Genomic DNA, 16,072 nt, shown 5'->3' with positions numbered 1-16,072 from the left:
TAATTATTATTTTTTAATCTAAAACTACTTTTTGTAATGTCTGTTTGATACTTTTGTCATTAAACAGAATAATGATTAAAAATATATTTTTGGGGGCTTAACTTTTTAGCCAAATTTGATGTGCAGTTTGCGATTCAATTAGATTAACTAATCGCCACATTGTGTAATTATTTGGATTTAAAATTTGAATTGCTCGACAGCCTTAAATAATTATAATAATAATATTAAATGATTGTTTTGCAATAGCTTAAGGTAATCACTCAAAATAATGGTCAAGCAAACAACTTGACAATATTTGGAGCCATTTTTGACGGACTTGCACATTTTGAAAGCTGTGGTTTGTGTGTTATGGCACACATGTGGATTGTGTATTTTTTTTCCCCTCTTGTGCTTCCAGACTTTCACAGAGATGAAGATATGAACTCAATTAATAAATTCTGTCTTTGTGTCTCCCTGCAGGAATGTCTGATGATGAGATTTTGAGAGCGGAGATGGTGTCTCAGTTGTGTATGAATGATCGTACCCACAGTTCCCTGCTAGACCTGGTATCCTTTCACCATGAAAACACATTGTACTCGCAGGAAGTATGGCTAGCACTTGCTAGTTTTAGAACAAATTGTGATGTTCTTGAGAATTATTTTTGATTAAGAACTATTTATAGTATTCTTTAAAAATGTTATACTATGCAAAAATAATGTAACCCAGTACAAAAAGATACATGATCATTTAAGTGTTTTTTTTTTTAAAGAAAGAAAAGCAGTTTCTTAATACCCAGATAAAATGGAAACCCTAAATACATTTGGGGGTTAAAAATAAAGTAACTAATATTTATTATTTAAAAAAACAAAACAAAAAAACATGAAGGAAACATTATCAGAATATTCACAACCGTATATTAATCACACAGGCCCTCCTGTTTGTCTAATGTCAAATTGTCTAGCTCTTATCCCATTATTGACCTCTGTGGACTTGATAACTTGTTTATTTTGGTCATATTAGTTGAGTTTTGATGGTCTTCCTTGATTGCAGTTGTAGATCCCGGAGAACCCGAACCCTAAGAGCGGTGTGGTGCCGGGCAGCTGTAGTTTTGAGGAGATGCTTTCTGCTGTAGCTGATTTTAAAGCCCCGGTGTTTGAGCCTGGAGGATCAATGCAACAGGGCATGTACACACCAAAAGGTGACCCAACTTCTCATATTGCCATTAACAGTCAAACCAAAATTTATTTAGACACCTTCAACATTTCGACTGTCTCACAAATGAATTTGGTTGAATATCTGTCAGCTGTTAAATTTAACTACACAATTTAGAGTAAATAAAGAAAAGTAAATAGAGTAAATAAACATAAATACCAATTTAGGTCAACCAAGCAATGCTTAATTTTGTTCAGTCTGTGGTGTAGAAAGGTCAGGAGCAAAACACTTAAGCAAAACATGGTCCGGTCAAAGTGTCTGAATAATATTTTATAAATTTTACTGATAGCCACTGTATGACCAATTTTTTGGTATAATATGTCACAGTTTACCTCACTACATAAATCAGTGGTTCTCAAACTTTTTCGGTCATTCCCCACTTTGGACAAGGGAGGATTTTCAAGCCCCTCCTGCCCCCATCGCCCCAACACAATGCTAATGAAATGCGCAACAAGCTTAAAATGTTCCAATTTATTGAAGTAACAAGTAGTATCAGTATAGTAACAAGTTGTATCTAAATACAAACTAACTATCTACATCAAATAACAGCAAGTTCAAAAATAAAGAAAATAAAATTGGAGCTGTGTCATAACTTGCATGAAATTCAAAAATAGAGAAAATAAAAGTGCAGTTGTGTCAAAATTTGTATCAAGTTCAAAAATAGAAAATAAATAAAAGTGCCACAGGACATAGCATCAGCACCGCCTGGTTGGGGGCTGTGGACTAACATAATATTGTACTTAAAAACGTGAAATAAATTTATATATATATATATATATATATATATATATATATATATATATATATATTACACATATTAAAATAAAAACAACATACTGTGTTTCATATGGGATCAAAATGATGGGCAGTGTATACGATATAAACTAATGATTAATTATTTTAATATTCCTTTGTTCCGATCAGAGCATGTGTGCGGAGAACGCTGAATATTAAAAGGAAAATTTCCTCCCGTTTGGCGCGCCCCACCTGTCACGTCTCTATTCCCCACCAGTGGGGCGCGCCCCAAACTCTTAGAGAACCGCTGACATAAATGAACTATAGATTCCTGCACCCACAAGTAAAAAAAATATTAAAAAAATGTATCTGGTGTCTGAATACATTTTTTTTTTACTTATAATTTTTGTTGTTGTTGTAAAACAACATTTTTTTCCACATAAATACATTTGCATTGGGATGGTGTGTGTACCTCTTTTAACCTCCAGATGGCAATGTGACTACATGATTGCAGTGTTTAACACTTTTCTCTGCATTAGGACAGAAGCATCTGCTCTCTAGTAATAGATGTGCTTTTGTTTCTGTTGCAGGATATGACTAAACATATTTATGTAAATTTAAAATTAATCTGTAATTGAGTTTATTATCTGGTCAATGTGGAGCAAGTGTGCTGTGCTTTAACTAATGACATGTGGTTAACAGGAGTAAACTAAATATCAGGATATTTTCTTTGTCCATTCATTCATTCTAGAAGTGCAATATCGATTTATACAGTGTTTTAACATTTAAACAATGAGTTTCTTCCGGCTTTCTGCTCATTTTCTGAAATATGAGTGTATATATATTTTTGGATTGTATTGCGGACATTAAGTTCATCGCTCAGCTCTCTTTACATGGCAGACTGAGGCTGTTTCTAAATTATTCTCCTTTTTCATAACTTTCAAACCCGACATTTATTTTCTGCGTGTGTGTCTTCCAGCGGAAGTCTGGGAGAAAGAGTTTGACCCTATAATGGTGATTCTACGCACCGTGTACCGCAGAGACGTGCAGTCGGCCATGGATCGATACACAGCATTGTGAGTCTCTAAAATCCTCCAGACACTTTATCACTTACACACTAAACATCTGCTGGTTCATTTTCCTTGCTTAAGGTACAGTCTATAAACGCATGCAAATGCGGCACAGTTTATACAACGCACATACTTTCTGAAATCTTTGTCAGCACAGACTTTTCCTGTTCCTAGATAAGGCATAGCTTAATGTAGGCAGTCCTAAAGAATGAATTCAGACTCGAATAGTTGCTTAATAAAGTAATGTTGGGAAACAACTGCTCCAAAACATATATAGTCTGAGTGGAAACCTCACTGAGATGGCCATTGATCATCCTGAAACCAAACTGACAAAAACAAATTCCTCACACATGGAGCCTTAAATTGCTTGATTTTGTGTGCTGTTGACCTTGGGTCTGAGGGTCGCTGTGTGGTAGAACAGGACAAGGAGTGACCCTGAACATGATTCCCTCTTGTGGAGGGACGTACACCTGAAATGGGGTTTCCCAATTAGAGTCATGTCACGGAGAAACTCGATTTTCAAAGTTTTTAGTTCAAATTCTTGCTTTTTAAAAAAAAAACTTACCCACATTCAAGTGTTGCAGGAAGCAATAAAAAAAACGGCGTTTTATTCCTCTTAAACCCGAAGTGTATCAAAATCAGCATAATCCAATGCATCGATCACGAGATATTCCTCACAGAGGAGGAACTTCATGAGTTATTGCATGTTATATGAGAAAGATATGTAAAATTTCCCCTTGAGCGGACTTTTTTTTTTTTTTGAAACGGCTTCACAAACTTTTCTTTTCAACCACACGTATCATTATTACTGTTAAAAACATTCAGATTATCACAGAAGTACTGGGATAAAAGTTAACTGTTTCGATCACTACTGTAGACATCAGTGTTTTTATCCAAACTAAGTAAATCACCTTTTGAAAGTAACTTGATGTTTCAAATAAAGATTGTGTCCATTACATTGTTACACCAGTAGGGGCGACAAGAGATGCCATTGAAACAAAAAACAGATTCATCCAGTAATGAAACTTGTGAAATCTTTATGAGCGAGTCATTGAATCATTCATTCAAAATGATTTTTAAAAAGTAAATTGAAATGTATTTTTTTTTTTTTAGAAATGACATGCTATTTTTTTTCGTTTGCCTATTCAGGATCATAGGACAATCGTGATCCCTATTTTTTTATTTGATATATTCTGAATCGAGCAGTTCTACTGTATAATAAAAAAAAATTCATCCTGTATTTTACATTTATACACATTTAGATTTTGCTACAGGCTAGCTGAAAGTTTTTATTTATTTTTTATTTTTTAATGAACACAAAACTGTAATCAAAACTAATTTTACTTCTGGAATGTTAGTTTTCTGAGTGAAACATTTTTAGTGATTAAAAATTAATTTCAGTTTCCAAACTGGGATCTTATCCATCATGAATTGATTGCATCATGAAACGTGGACATTGACATTCACCAATAGCCTGAACGGCCTAAGTGATGTCAGCCAAAAAGTCATTTTTGATATCATGCTGACTTTAAAAGCGTTTTCTGTTCTCTCTAATTTCAATGGCATGGTTAAATGATAGAGTTGCTGTATCTGCAAGATCAACATGAAAGCAGAGAACGTTTTAATAAGAGATGTCGTGTAAGTGGTTTTCAGCGGAACGCACTGGATGTGACATTGGCCGTGTCAGTTTGTGAATATGTTGCTTGAGTTTCTTATGTCCGGCCACTGGATGATGGATCACCTGTCAAGAGGACAAAATGTTTTATATCCCATGTTCCTTTCAACACAAATGCAGTCAGTGATGTCTTTAAAGCAGATCAGCTAAGTTCAAGTCTGGTAAAGCGAGAGAATTTCTCAAACACACTTTGTTTGCATTTTATCAGCTGCGTTCATGTCCGCTGTGGCTTTAACTCTAAATGTACAATTTGTTTTATTCATGCGTTTAGACTAATATTACAGTTTCCTTGTCTCTGATTTTGTGAATCACAGGAATCATACACTAATTTAGGATGTCACACTGCACATTATATCCTAAAACAGAATACGAATCCAAAATTGATTGTTTTACATGATTTAAACTTGGGGCAATCCTTCTCAAGTGGACCAATGGAGGTTGCATTACCTTTTTTTATTTTGCTAATTGGTTTGAGTGATCAACTCTATTTGCTATTGCAAAACCTTCAGGTTTTTATTTTTATTAGAATTGATGTAAGCACAGTGGTTTGCTGTGTGTCATAGGTTATGTTCGTCGGGTCAGAGGTCACTCTTCTGCCGGAACTAGACTCTCATACGGCTGCTGCCGGAAGCCAGTGATTATAGTTTATTAAGTTATAAATTTGAATATTTTTCTTACAAAAACGCATGGCTTCGCTTCAGAAGGCCTTTATTAACCCCCTGGAGCTTTTTTGGGCTTCAAAATCTAAGGTACCATTCAGTCCCATTATAAAGCTTGGAAGAGCCAGGATATTTTTAAATATTACTATGATTGTGTTTGGCCGAAATAATAACGTCATATACACCAGGATTGCGTGAGGGTGAGTAAATGTGACCATTTTCGTTTTTGAGTGAACTTGAGTTTGAACGGCAACATGAATGTTGGTAATGTTAATGTACTGGCCTCTCTTTTTCATGTAATGAACAGTGATTGTAGACTTGGTCTGTTTAACTCCGAAATGAGAAAAAAAAAAAAAAAAAAAAAACATTATTTTACAAGGACCATTGTCAAAAAAGCACAATTTAAAAGCTAACGTGGAGGTAGAGGAGTAGAGGCTATGAAGTCAATGCGAAATGTTGTTGGTGTCCCTTGTCTAAAAACTCCTGTCTAAAATCTGGAAATATTTTCAGAATATTAATGACTTTACATTTGGATCAGTTCCTCACTCAAGCTAGTGGAAGATTTGTAGTCTTGGAATATAGCGCAAAGGTTATGGACTTCTTTTATGATTTCTTGATGGTACTCTGTCATTTTGGAAATCGACAGCCCTATTCCCCATTCATTGACATCAAATGAACAGAGCAGCTAGAACAATCTGCTATCTCCTTTTGTGTTCCATGAGAAAAGAAAGGGATGTGGGGTTTAGAATCACATGGGAGTGAGTAAATGATGACAGAATTGTCATCTTTGGGTGTTGTTTTTCAGGATCTCCGAAGGAAGTTTTTATATTTTTACAATTATTATGGAAACATGCTTGCTGAAGCAAATTGCATCATTTATTGAATGTCTTAAGTATTTTTCTTCTTTTGTAGTTTGAAACAGTCAGGCGTTAATACGGGGAACCCCTGGCCGCCATATAAGGAGAGGACCCCCCTGCACCCCTGCTACAGAGGACTGGTGCGCCTGCTGCACTGCAAAACTCTACATATCGTCATCTTTACACTGCTTTATAAGGTGAAACTTATCACAGAGCAGAAAGCGCTGGCAGTAATGTGTGTGGTTAATTTTACAAGATGCTTGAACTTAAGTTAATGACTGACTTTACCGCTTGGCATCATTTTATATGTAGATGTCTGGTCATTCACTAGAATTAAATGATTGGTTTCCCATTGTTTTCTTTATTATCTGTGTTGATTGTTTTTCTGTTTCTGTTTGTTTAGATCTGGATGGATCATCAGAACATGTCTGAACATGTGTTGTGTATGGTGCTGTACCTGATAGAACTCGGACTTGATAATCAGGTCCAGGATGACAAAGTGGAGGAGGTAAGCATTTTTTTTTTGTAAACAAGAGACTGGTATTGTCTCAGAATGAGATAGCATGGCCAAACACTGATGTGGTTCACTGTGTTGTCCCTAGTATGAAATACATTTTTGTTTTAGTATTTAAAAAAAAAAAAAATTTTGACCAAGTATACTTCAAATAAAGTTTAATTATAATTGTATATCAGTAAGTCTTAAATGATATGTCAATAAATATGTTAATCTATTTGGAGTACTTTATCACACAATGCACATTTCTTAATATTAAGCCTAAAATGTGTTTTGATATCATTATTAATAATGATTGTATGATCTCTTTATGGTATCAGGCTTTAAATGCTTCTTGATTGTGCTAAAGTGGAACTATTCTATTTAAGTATATCTTTAGTTGGACTTCAGCACTATTTCTGCACAATTAAAGTGCGTTTAGTACAAAATTAGTTACAATTTAGCAGACTTTAAGGAGACCAGTTTAGTACACCAACAGTACAATTGCAGGGTATTTTTGTTAAGTGCATAAATATGTAAATGTATTAAATTGCATTAAATGAATGTCTTTCCAATACAGTTTAGTATGAATGAGTGTATAAGTGTAGAGTAGAATGAATGAATAAAATGTAAATGTTTAGTATATTTTTTTTCACTAGGGCTTACACTTGAGCAGCTCAATGAAAGCTTATCAATAAAAGAGAAGCTTCCCATCTAGTTTAGTTCTGATCTGATACTCCGTATTGGTTTTGCTCCGATACTACCAAGATTTGCTGGATCGGATATCGGCCAGACGAGACCATCCAAATCCGATATTGTGCGTATGTTATTGTCATACAACACAAAAGCCACAAAAACATTATAAAGCACCATAATGTTTCCGTGTACTATATTCCAAGTTTTCTTAAGTCATTACATATAGTTTAATGTGAGGTACAGATTTAAGTCGTTAAGTTAAATCTTCACCCAAGTGCTTCCCTCCGCTGCGGCTATCAGTCATTCTCCTCAGCATCAAACAGCGCGTCGCGCTCGGGTACGACAGTCAACAACATGAAACTCTCTCCAAGATGAGTCAATGTTCCTATTATTATACTGTAGATCTGTAGATAAAGGTCTATGGTTTGCATAAAAGGGCTTTAACTTGCTGGAGTTTCACATGTTCCTTTCTCCCTGGTGTCCGTTAGATCACAACACTGGAGTAGAGAGCGATATAATTGTTCTTCACGCGCATATTAACTGAAATTAAAACTGTTAAAAGGCTCAAACTAATGAATAAATAAGTACATATCTTCCCTTTGTGCTTTTAGCTTTTCAACGCGAAGCGCTGCGCGCCGTGACTCCATGTTGCTTCAAACACATCATTCTTTGCTTGGGATGCGCAAAAGTGTTTTCACTCTGAATTGGAGCCTTTCATATTACAATACTTTTGTTCAATGGCAGTTTATTGATAGCCTTAGTTGTTCTGTCCAATCTATCATATGTTGCTGCTTCATTAAAAAGTTGCACTTAAAATTTTAAAAGAAATGTTTTTTAACTATATAGTGTATATATTTTGTCTGTATGTTGTTTTACGAAGTAAGGAAAATAATGTTTAAGTCAAGCTTGATGTCTTTAACAAAAGAATAATCACAGTCTCTTCCCCACAGTGAGGCATACAGATACAGTTTATTAGGTAATTCGGAACTGTTTTTTTAATTATTATTTTAGTATTGGATCGGTACTCTGTATCGGCCAATACTGAATCCCAGGTATCGGAGGCAAAAAAGCGGATCGTGCCACCCCTATTCAAAACACGGCACAGTCCGCATCTGTGTATCATTTGTCCATTAGTTTTTTATTTAATTAGATGAATGTATTTATTTTTAATATTGAAAGTAGAAAATTTTGAAAATATATACTTTTTCGTTCCCCCTCCCAAAAAACTTTTCAACTTGATTTTTTGTTTTGTTTTTATGTTAAGGGGTAGAAAATTAAAAAACGGCATGAATATTCCATCTCTACATGTGGGTGGAAATGAAACGCCCCTTTCCGCTGATTGCAACTAAAGATAAACCTCGCCGTCATCAGTTCTTCCTCAGTTTCGCACAACAGAATATTTAGTAGAATAACAGATTAATCCACTGCTACAGTTGTACGGATTCTTAAAGCGTTTATTGCAAGTACATTTCATCTCTTCCTCATCAAACAACCAGACTAGCGAATCACTGTACACAAACCGTACAGCTCTTAGACAGGGCTTCCTTCTGTGTAGACACAAACTCACCTACACGTTTCGTCAATTGGGTATGGCAGGTTATGATGGCTAAAAAATGAATTATTCATTTAATATATTGATTCATTTTATTTATAAGTTTGTTGTAAAAAATACTAATACAAAATAAAAAAATACAAAAGGCCTACATTATTTGTCCTAATAATCAAGTAATAACTGTCATTCTGACTGTCTGACAACAGGAGCACAACGATGAAAAAAATTATAATAAATAAATAAAAAACAGGCTGGCAGCTAAAAGCACAAATTCCAAGATTCCAGGCAATTGTGTTTTCCTCCTTGCTGAGTTGTTTTTTCCTCACTCTGTTGCAGGAGCCCTGTATCGAGGAGCACTGCCATGACAGCTGGTTCCCGGGCACCAGCCTGCTGTCTAACCTCCATCACGTCATCAACTTTGTGCGGGTTCGAGTGCCAGAGACGGCTCCTGAGGTGGAGAGAAAGAGAGAGCGGGAGAGAGAGAGAGAAACTCCACCCAGCACCAGCTCTGAGAGCGCCACCTTCGGACAGGTGAGCCAGATACTCCTCTGAGTTCTTGGGCCCTATTTTAATGATGTAAACGCATGATCTAAACTAAAGCACACGCCGCAAGTGCACTTATGGCGTGTCCGAATCCACTTTTGCTAGTTTAAAAATGGGAAAAATGGTCGGCGCTCCCGGCGCATGTTCTAAAAGGATTGTCCCTATTCTCTTAATGAGAAATGGATGTGTTTTGGGCGTAACATGCAAATAAACCAATCAGAGTCTCTTCTCCCATTCCCTTTAAAAGCCAGTTGCACTCGCGTCATGGGGGATTCATTATTTACATGACAGAATTTGCATGCGGAAAAACTGATTGTTTCTCCAAAGAGGAAACGGATCTGCTCGTGAGCGAGGTTTAAGCTCAAGGACAAAGTTTATGCACGTTGTGCACCCGTCTATAGGCGCACATTACTAACGCACTCTTTAAATAACAAAAAAAAATTGCACCATTGACTTTAGACCAGGTTTCAGTTGGTCAATGGCACAGTCTATTTCAGTTTCCTCAAAATAGCAGCCCACCAACAATGCACCAGAACACACCTCGTTTTCAGACCAGGTTGTAAAAGTTGTTTCCTGTATCCTGTTGTTTTGATGACATCACTCTCCATCCTCAGAGTTCCAGACGGCTGACAGGAAATTGGAGAGAGGTAGCGGGATTTGGGAATGATATTATAAGTGATGTGGAATGATTTCAAGAGTTCTGTTTTGAATAACCAAGTATGGAATGGTCTGAAATAGAAGCACTGCACTTTTTTTTTTTCTTTTGCAATATTCAAAGACCTGTTGCTCGTTTTCTTGTTGCACTAATTTTTGGGAGGGGTAATGACAATTGGTCTGTGACAAATAAGGATATCTGAGTTGATGAAAACAGGAAGAAAACGTATAGCTTTAAATGGATGTGCAAAATTTTAGATTAATTGATAGATCCAGATACACATAATGAGCATCATGCCACTGACCCAATTATAAATAAGTGCACAGGAAATAGAGCACAGGTATCTTTGTTTTCTGTGATTGCATTTTTGTTTTGTTTATTTTAGGGGTTTTCGTTTGTTTTTTTGTCTTTTGAGTTTTGATCTGTCCAGTTTTCTCCTGCTTGGTTTGTTTTTCTTTTGTGACCTTGTGTTCTTAGTATGTGAGTTCATTCATGTTTCTGAGCGTAAATGAGCTCAGAGATAAGAGGAAGTTTTCATTAACTGCATGTGTTTCCAGTGATGTATGGTGATATAATGAGTCTAGATTTTCAGAATGCACATTAGCTTCTTTTCAATCCACCGGTTAACAACAGTGCGTATATGTTGTGCTGCATAAAAATATGAGTCAGTTTTTGCATTGGTCAAAAACAGGAGATGGACTGAATGAAAATAAGTTCTCTCTCTGACCACCAGTAGGTGGTGCTTATGGAAATATAGGGGTTACTCTGGTAACCCTAGTTAACAACCTACACTGAGCTTATTAGGCCCTGCCCCAAATGGCACATTTCATATGCACTCACGGTCTTGTGGACTTACAATGGGTGCCGCATGTCTGTTAAATCCTCAAGACCGTAGGGTTTGTCCCCAATTTTAGGTTTTAGAAGGGTGCTCACGAGTGCCCCCTTTGTGGCTGATATGCTCCCTTGATGTGCACTTTTGCAGAGCCTATGAACTGCTCAGCAGACCTCTACCCGACAGTCAAAGCGGTGTTACGTCACGAAAGTGTGGATGTGGAGGAAGATCGCGAGCGTTTTTGCAGACAGGCAACAAGTTTGCAGGAGATATAAACATAATTTGTCAGAATTAACTTAACTTTGATCAACTTAACTTCACATAACTTTGTCATAATTCATCAACAATACATCATAAGCAATTGCTTGCCAAACTGCTCTGAAACCAAGAGCCTATAGAACACAACACCAGTGTGCTTTTACTTTGAAACGTGAGCAGAGTGATCGTTGAGCAGAGTGCGCGGAGCAGAGTGAGCGTTTTCAGTTTATTCCTATGAAAGTGAACTTCCATAGGAATGAAATGAAAGCACTCGCTCGCTTCGCACCAGTGGACGCAACTTTATCAGTCCCCGTGGTGCATTTTACTTTCACTTTCGAATTAGCGGAAATTCAGGGGTGGCAGTTGCCTGAATGATGGGTTCATTATTATTCTTAATGAAAAACACAACAACAAAACAGTACAATGGTAAAAAAATAAAATAAAAAAAAACTTGTTTTATGTTAAACAGAACTTTTATTGACAAAATAAGATGTTTTCTTTTTTACAAAACAAATTGGCACGACATACATGAATGTGTGTGTGTAAATTAGAAGGGTTACCTCTGGACTCTCATCCCATGATAAATGAAATCGGACTCCTGCTGCTGATCTGTGCTGCGACTCTATTTCAACTCGCTCTGAACTGAGCAAACACATTCCGTTTTTAATTGTAGGCTCTGTTATCTAACTGAACTAATTGATTTGTATTACTATGAAAAATCTAAACGATGGTGAGTGGTGATGTAATTGGTGTGCGACTGAACACTGTGTAACACCGGTACTTCAAGCAAACTTCAAGCTTTTTAAATCGCTTCAAACATCAACTAGTTATTACTATTACTTCTGTTTATTAACATTTCTAAATGTTTACTAATTGATAAACAAATACATTTTGTAAATTATGCTGCACTTAAAGCTGTATTATAAAAGCAGATTGTGCATTACAATGATTTAACACACTGCCTCACCCTCAAGTGAGTTTTTGCTTCAATAGCATGTGAATTACTTACTCTGAATGACTACGACCAAACCAATCTTCTCAATGCAACCATGAGTGTGACATTGTGCGTGGCCTCATAAATGTGTGTATTTGTCATTCTACCAGTTTATTCTCTGTCTGTGGTTTCTCCTCAGAACCTGCGAGAAGCTCAAGTGTTCAGTCTCGTGGCGGAGCGCAGGAGGAAGTTCCAGGAGATCATTAACCGCAGCAACCATGAGGCCAGTCAGGCGGTGCGACCCAAGTCCTCGTCCTCGCGGTGGCTCCCGCCCGGATCACCCCCGCAGCTGGTGACAGAGATCCTGGAGATCCGGGAGAGCATGCTGTCACTCCTGGTCAAACTGCACCAGAAACTGTCTGCCAAGCAGAACTCTCTGTCTCTGAGCTGGTTGGCCGAGGTGGATCCGGCCCATCACGCACACGGAGATGGGTTAACAGCCATCGAAAGAATCTTGGCCAAAGCTGCCGCGCGTAGCCGGCACAGCAAGAGATGCCTACAGGAAATCTGTGGAAAGGTGTGTCCACCCGTACCACCCAAGAAGAACAGTCCTGGAGACAAGAAGAGCATGGACAAGGAGGAGAGGTGTGTGTTTCCTGTCAAAGGTGTCATATTCCGTTTGATTAGACCTTATTCACAGCAGCGCCATCTTTGATTTTTAGCGGGAATGAAAGTGAGGCTGTGAGGGATAGACATAGATCTCTTCAGTGGGTTCTTGTTCTTCTGTTATTTAAAGCGTTTTTGGATTGTTCTGCTGACGAAAAATTGCAAAAATATCTTTAGAAGAATTTCAGTAGACAAAAAAATTGTGATCTAGGGGCTTTATACAGCATTTTACAGAGGATGCCATTGAAGTAAGTATCCCTCACATCTAACTCTGTTATGGTGCTGCTCTGAATGAGGTCAAGGTTTTTTTGGACCCAATTTTGATATTTTTCATATTTTCTCAGAGCGGTAGAATTAATTGTTTATATAGTGAATCAATGTCTGATTTGAGAAATGTGGCGTTCTCACATTCAGCAGTTTTTATCAAGTCTATCATCTTCAATGCTCTATAATGTTGAATGAACGAGTAATAAACCTCCTATCAGTACCTCTGATTATGGAACAGATACCCCCCAAACCAAGTCAAAGCTATAGTTTATAGCAGCTTTGCTAAAAGAAGTGTTAAAGGACTTCGCACAAGTGTGTTTGTCCTTAACGTTGTCAGCTGGAAACTCTTGAAGCTTAACATCCCTGTTTTTATTAGCTTAAGCTCCTCTTAAGTGTCTATTCCTCCTATCCGACTAAGAAAGGAGAGAGATGGAGAATTACACAACCGCTTTCACCTGATTGAGTTTGCCAGATATTTATAAGGTTTTGTGCTATACTGTCTATTGGTTGAATTTGCCTTATTGAACTGATTACTAGGGTTTCCAGATATTCACACATTTAGTGTAATTTTTGGAGGGACAGACCATAGATTGTAGAAAAAAGCTGGACGACGCTTCTCCACATACTTCCATTGTAGAAAAATGAAGCCAAAATATCTCAGAAATGGTAATTGCTGATTAAGGCATTTTAGGCCAGTCTGCGCAGTAGTGATCCTGAGGTGGAGCCGTGGTATCAAGGTCCCGCACACACTCCCGCTCCCGCAGACTCAGTCGCAAGTACACCTGACAATGATGAAGTTGCACCCCATTTTTATAGCATCAAATAAATTAATAAAACAAAACGTATTGTAAAAACGTAAAGTTGAACATATGTCTGTTTGATGATAACGAACTAAAATGACAGAAACCACCTTTGGGGAGGGAAAAAAGTGTAATTGGACTTTTTTAGTTTGGCTCATGTCCCATTTTGATTACATGTAGAGGGCTAGGTTTATGACATACTACAGCCAGCCACCAGGGGGTGATTGAAATGCTTTGGCTTCACTTTTCAGGACGTATGCGGCACATTTGGGACAGGCAGACAATATAGCCCCTTTCACACATACAGTCTTTACTGTGAAATTACCGATAACAGATCATGTGTGAACAATGAAGATTACTGGTATTTTGCACGTATGAGTTCAGAACGCGCTGCCGTAAGAAGTGATTTGGGTCAATCAGAAGCCATTGAAAGAGCAACGGCTCTGGGCCATTCATAAAATTATGACGCAGATGACGCATTTACTCAGCACTGTTTACAAATGTCTTCAAATTGGATTGATACCGAAACTAAAGCGTCTCTCCACGTCCGGGTAGATGAAGAGATTTGTCAACAACTTAGAGGAACAGTTAGCGATACTGTCACATATGATAAAATAACTAGCCTTCTTCAGGAACAAGGAATAAACTTCCGGTTAATGACATCATCACAGAGCGTTGCTTGTGTGAACAGCACATTTTTGAATTTACCAGTAATGTCGTTCTGGCTTTTTTTCGGTAATTTACCGGGATTCCTGTGTGAAAAGGGCTAATGTGAACACATAGCACACAATTTTTGAGAAAGTAATACACAGGCTTTTTTTTTCACTGAAAAAAAAAATTAGGGGTTTAAAATTTAGTGTCATCGGTTGCTTTTGGAAGGATTTTTATTTATTTTTTTTACCTAAAATTTAAACCAACATATGGAAAGAGTGATCTATTTCATATTTGTTCTCTATATGAAGCATATAGACTTTATTCAAGCCACAGAAAGTCAAACGTTTTGCTGAAAAAGGCACTATACGCATTCTTTCAGGCTAGGGTAATGTCATTATGAACATTACTTATGATTTGGGACAAATATTTATTGGAAAACTATGCGAGTAGTCGCGACATAGTCTAAATAACTGAACAGCCTCTGGATTCGTAGCTGGGCGCTGCGGACAGATGGTGAGTGGCGGTGCTGTGTGTACACTCATGTCTATAAATTTGAACACACTGTTTTCTATGACATGACATGACACGGTTTCTTGTCCCCCTTTACCCATTTTTAATATTGTCCATTGTAAAGTAATCACTAATATCATGAAAAGTCTTGTAAACTATTTGTTTGTTAAATAAATAAAAATATATTTTATTATATGGCCATCATATTGGTTAATGTGAAAATATCATGAAATAACATGAAATATACATAATTTCTGTCAGTGCATCCCTAACTAATGAGGATTTCCATTGGACCTGATGACTTCTGAGAATATATTCCCATCCTCCAAATCTGCTAGAGTAAATGGTGGTCAAATGCGGATGTCATCAAATGTAATCTGATTGTGATCATGTCAACATTTCAGTGCTTGATAATATGTAATAATTAAAGTTAATGATGCAAATGACTTGTGTTTTGACATCTGCAGGCGTCAGAGGGCCAGAGAGAGACAGCAGAAGCTGCTGGCGGAGTTTGCCTCAAGGCAGAAGAGCTTCATGGAGACTGCCATGGATGTTGGTGAGCTTGAATATGAGCTGATGTTGTTTGCTGACCTTTATAAATTTGATGAGCCTCTCTAGCTGTTAATTAGTAGATGACCAGTTTCATGTTTATATGATTTTTTTACATTCTCACGTATGTCAGATCTAAAGACACAACATATATTTTTAATCGGGATATGTTTTAACTCGATATTCTCAATGTTCTCACAATATCTTTCAGTCTTTGAATGTTTGTTGTTCTTCATGATTATGGGTTGGGGCAAAACAGCCCAGACATGCGGGACGTTTATATGAGATGTGTTCTTGTATTCAAAAATAGCTACGACATGGAACTAAATGCAAAAAACTGTTTTTAATGTGCAATTCAGAATTTGAGATAGGATTAGTCTTTTCTGTTTTCCATAACAGGAGCACTGGCATGGAGATGTAGCCTTAGCTTTTGACTCAACTGAGGTTCGAATCGACCTTTTTACAAACTCATTCTT

General features: G+C 37.1%; 1 protein-coding gene across 6 annotated transcripts in view; it reads left to right on the top strand.

Annotated features, from left to right (window-relative positions):
• The window catches only part of ubr3 (ubiquitin protein ligase E3 component n-recognin 3), an 81,718-nt gene that overhangs the window by 26,185 nt on the left and 39,461 nt on the right, over positions 1-16,072 (top strand). For 3 of the 6 annotated variants that reach the window (XM_077215134.1, XM_077215137.1, XM_077215139.1), the window contains exons 17-25: positions 460-545; positions 1,036-1,177; positions 2,906-3,002; positions 6,243-6,384; positions 6,591-6,695; positions 9,265-9,459; positions 10,086-10,118; positions 12,350-12,795; positions 15,515-15,603. In XM_077215134.1, coding sequence (XP_077071249.1) covers positions 460-545; positions 1,036-1,177; positions 2,906-3,002; positions 6,243-6,384; positions 6,591-6,695; positions 9,265-9,459; positions 10,086-10,118; positions 12,350-12,795; positions 15,515-15,603 — 1,335 coding nt within the window. The remainder of the gene's footprint in view (positions 1-459; positions 546-1,035; positions 1,178-2,905; positions 3,003-6,242; positions 6,385-6,590; positions 6,696-9,264; positions 9,460-10,085; positions 10,119-12,349; positions 12,796-15,514; positions 15,604-16,072) is intronic. The other 3 variants (XR_013197052.1, XM_077215138.1, XM_077215135.1) reach the window with 1 other exon arrangement.

Source organism: Siphateles boraxobius, unplaced genomic scaffold, assembly GCF_051911475.1.
Source record: "Siphateles boraxobius isolate OS27281-9 unplaced genomic scaffold, OSU_SipBor_1 7, whole genome shotgun sequence".
In the NCBI taxonomy this organism is placed as follows: Eukaryota; Metazoa; Chordata; class Actinopteri; order Cypriniformes; family Leuciscidae; genus Siphateles; species Siphateles boraxobius.
Note: the sequence above shows the minus strand (reverse complement) of the source record. Positions and strands in the feature narration are given on the sequence as shown.